This window comes from Empidonax traillii, unplaced genomic scaffold (genome assembly GCF_003031625.1).
Source record: "Empidonax traillii isolate 1590-97213 ecotype Southwest subspecies unplaced genomic scaffold, ASM303162v1 scaffold3855:size10739, whole genome shotgun sequence".
NCBI classification, from domain to species: Eukaryota; Metazoa; Chordata; class Aves; order Passeriformes; family Tyrannidae; genus Empidonax; species Empidonax traillii.
The window spans coordinates 7,617-10,739 of NW_020959048.1; the positions used below are offsets into that span (position 1 = coordinate 7,617).

General features: G+C 70.8%; 1 protein-coding gene across 1 annotated transcript in view; it reads right to left on the bottom strand.

Moving 5' to 3' along the window:
• LOC114072748 (Schwann cell myelin protein-like) overlaps window positions 1-2,948 on the bottom strand; it is a gene marked incomplete at its 3' end in the record, with an annotated part of 10,544 nt that extends 7,596 nt beyond the window's left edge. Inside the window, exons 1-5 of the mRNA XM_027910606.1 lie at window positions 2,568-2,948; window positions 1,928-2,224; window positions 1,273-1,533; window positions 722-982; window positions 25-393 (exon numbers count right to left, since the gene is read on the bottom strand). Of these exons, the coding sequence (XP_027766407.1) occupies window positions 25-393; window positions 722-982; window positions 1,273-1,533; window positions 1,928-2,224; window positions 2,568-2,907 (1,528 nt within the window). The remainder of the gene's footprint in view (window positions 1-24; window positions 394-721; window positions 983-1,272; window positions 1,534-1,927; window positions 2,225-2,567) is intronic.
• Between the last annotated feature and the right edge of the window lie 175 nt (window positions 2,949-3,123).

A 3,123-nucleotide genomic window follows, 5' to 3' on the forward strand; every position in this document is an offset into this window, starting at 1 on the left:
GGCCCCAAGAGGTGCCCCCCATGCCCCAGCTGCCCCCCAAAGCTGCCCCCCGTGCCCCAGAAGGTGCCCCCCATCCCTCACCGGGGTGGTGGAAGCGCAGCTGCTGCCGGGCGGTGCCGTGGGCGTTGCGGGCGAGGCAGAGCACGGCCAGCCGGGGCTCGAGGGTCCCGCGCAGGGTCAGCACCCCCGTCACCGTCCCGGGGCCCGTCCCGGGGCTGGGAACCCCCCCGGGAGTGGCCAGGGCGTAGTCCCGGTGCCCCTCGGCCACGGTGAGGTTGTGGGAGGGCAGCTCGAAGGCCACCACGGGCTCGGGCACGGCCGAGGCGGCGCAGACACATCGGGCCCCCTCCCCGACTGGGGTGCAGCGGGACTCAGGGAGCAGAATGGGAGGGTCTGTGAGGGGGGAGAGATTGAAATGGGCCCCAGAACTGTGTCCAGGGGACCCCAAAACCCCAAAACTGCAGCCGGGGGACCCCGAAACCCCCCCAGACACCACAGGGCACCCCAGAACTCCACCCAGGGGGAGCCCAAAACACCCCCAGCCACCACGAGACCTCCCCGAGCCCCCCCTTAGTGACCCAAATACCACCCTCAGTGACCCCAGAACCCCTCCAGGGCCCCCTGAGGACAACCCCCTCCACCCCTCCAGCACTCCAAAGTGCTGCTGAATGCGAGACTGATCTCCAAACCCCCCAACCACCCCCCCCGGGCCCCCCCTCACACTCCACGGTGATGTTGAAGGCCAGGCTGCTCCCCCCGTGCTGGTTCTCGGCCCTGCACAGGTACTCCCCGGCGTCTTCAGGCGTGGCCGCCGCCACCTCCAGGGTCACCTGGGGCTCGTACACGGCCGTGGCTACCACGCGGCGCCCGCGGGCCACCGTCAGGATGGGCGCGGGGTGGCTCAGGGCCCCGCAGGTGACAGCCACGGGGTCACCCGCCACCACCCACAGCGAGCCGTTCAGCACCGGCGGGCGGGGGGCGTCTGGGGGGGAGAGGGAGGGTCAGGGGTTGCCGGCTGCTGGGGGGACACGGGAGATCCCCCTCCAAAAAGAGGTGACCCAGGAAAGAGAGGGGACGCCCCAAAAAGGATCCTCCGAGAGGGACCCAGGATTGACCCCAGTCAGCTGGAGAAGGGACATGGCGAGGGGACGACACTTAAAGAGAGCGACACCCCCCCCCAACCCCCCCAAAAAGGGGTGACCCTAGAGGGGTCCCCGGTGCCGGGGGGTGCCCTGAGGTGGTCCCACCCCCTCTCCACCCACCCCCACTCACAGGCCACGTGCAGCTCGAGGCTCCGATTGTGGCGGCCGTGCCGGTTCTCGGCCACGCAGGTGTAGGTGCCGCTGTCGCTGGGGCTCACCTGGGGCAGGTGCAGCCGCAGGGACGGGACCCCCGGCTCCTCCTGCAGCACCTGCGGCCCCCGGAACCACGAGAGCAGAGGGGGGGGGCGGCCCTCGGCCGAGCACCCCAACTCCACCTCGGCCCCCTCCAGCGCCTCGGGGGGCCCCGACACCTCCAGCACCTGAGGCTCGTCTGGGAGGAAAAAGGAGGGGATTTGGGGGAGGTGCTGGTGACCCAGGGACTCCCACCCCCCCAGTGATGTCCCCACGGGCATCCCCGCTGCCACTGGTTGCACTGGGGGGGGTCCAGCTGTGTCCCCCACCAAAAAGGGGTCCCAGATCCCCAAAATGGGGGAGGGGGGGATGCCCCTCCCAGTCTCCTAAAAAAGGAGACCCAGGTTTGGGGAAGTACCAGGTGTTTCGGGGGGGTCCCAGGTGTTGAGGGGGATAGAGGTGTGTGTGGGAAGGTCCCAGGTGTGTGTGGGGGTCCCAGGGGTGCCCAAGGGAGGTTCCAGGTGTTGAGGGTCCCAGGTGCCCACTGGGGGGGCGTTCCCACCCCTCAGAGCCCGCCCTTTTCCCGCACTCACACTGCACATCGAGGGCCACGCTGGCGGCGAAGGCCAGGCTGGAGTTGGGCAGGGTCACCTGGCAGCCCACCCGGTGCCCCCCGAGCTCCCGGCGGGGCCGGAAGCGCAGCAGGGCCACGACGGAGCCGGCGCCGTTCGAGTCCTCGCGCGACTCCCGCTCGGAACGTTCCGGAAGGTCCTCGGCCCCTTCCCAGGACACTCGCGGGCGCTGCCGCGGGCACGAGTCGGGCACCCGGCACCGCAGCTCGGCCGGGACCCCCGCCACCACCTCGGGGGGCACCTCCAGCACCGGCTCCTCTGCGGGGGCAATGTGGTGGGTGGGGGGGGGTCAGCTGGAGCAGGGGGGACACACCCTGGGACACCCCCCGTGGTACTGGGGACAAGGACCCCGGGACAGCCTCCATGATTGGGGATGAGGGGAAATGAGGGCCCAGGGGTGCAACGTCCCTGCCCAGCCCTGAAAAAGTGGGGCCCCAGTGCCCCACTTCCCCCTCCCCACCCCCCCCAGACCCTCCTCCCCACCCCCAAACCAGGATCCCAATCCCCCAAACCTCCCTCCCCACGCCCAGACTGGGCTCCCAGCCCCCCCAGCCCGGGGTCTTCCCCTCCCCAGCATCCCCCACCCCTCAGCGGGACTCACCGAGCACCTCGAGGGTGGTGTGCTCGGAGAAGCTGTACTGGTTGTAGCCCCCCAGGTCCCCCCTGAAGTAGTACCTGCCGGCCAGCTCGGGGCTCAGGGGCCCCAGGAGCAGGGAGCAGTCCCGCACTCCCGGGTCCCCCTCGAGCCGCGCCCGCCCCGCGAAGCTCTCGTGGACGGCGCCGGGGCGGGACCGGGCGACCACTGGGGGGTAGTTCTTGGGGTAGGGGCTGCCGAAGTACCAGAGCCCCTGCACGGAGCTGGGCCGGAGCTCCTCGGGGTACCCGAACCGACACGGCACCGACACGCACGACCCTGACAGCCCCGACACCGCCGGCGGCATCCAGGCGGCCCAGGAGCCCCCCGAGAGTCCTGGGGGGAGACAGGGCTGGGAATAACGGGGCTCTGGGGGTCCTGGGAGCCCCCCTCTAGAGTCCTGGGAAGGGGGGGGACGGGGGGTTCCCCTGGGCTCTTAAGGGCAGGGGGACACCACAATTGGGGGGAGGGATGGAATAGAAGCAGAAATGGGGTTTTGGCGGTCCCAGCCCCTCCCAGTGCC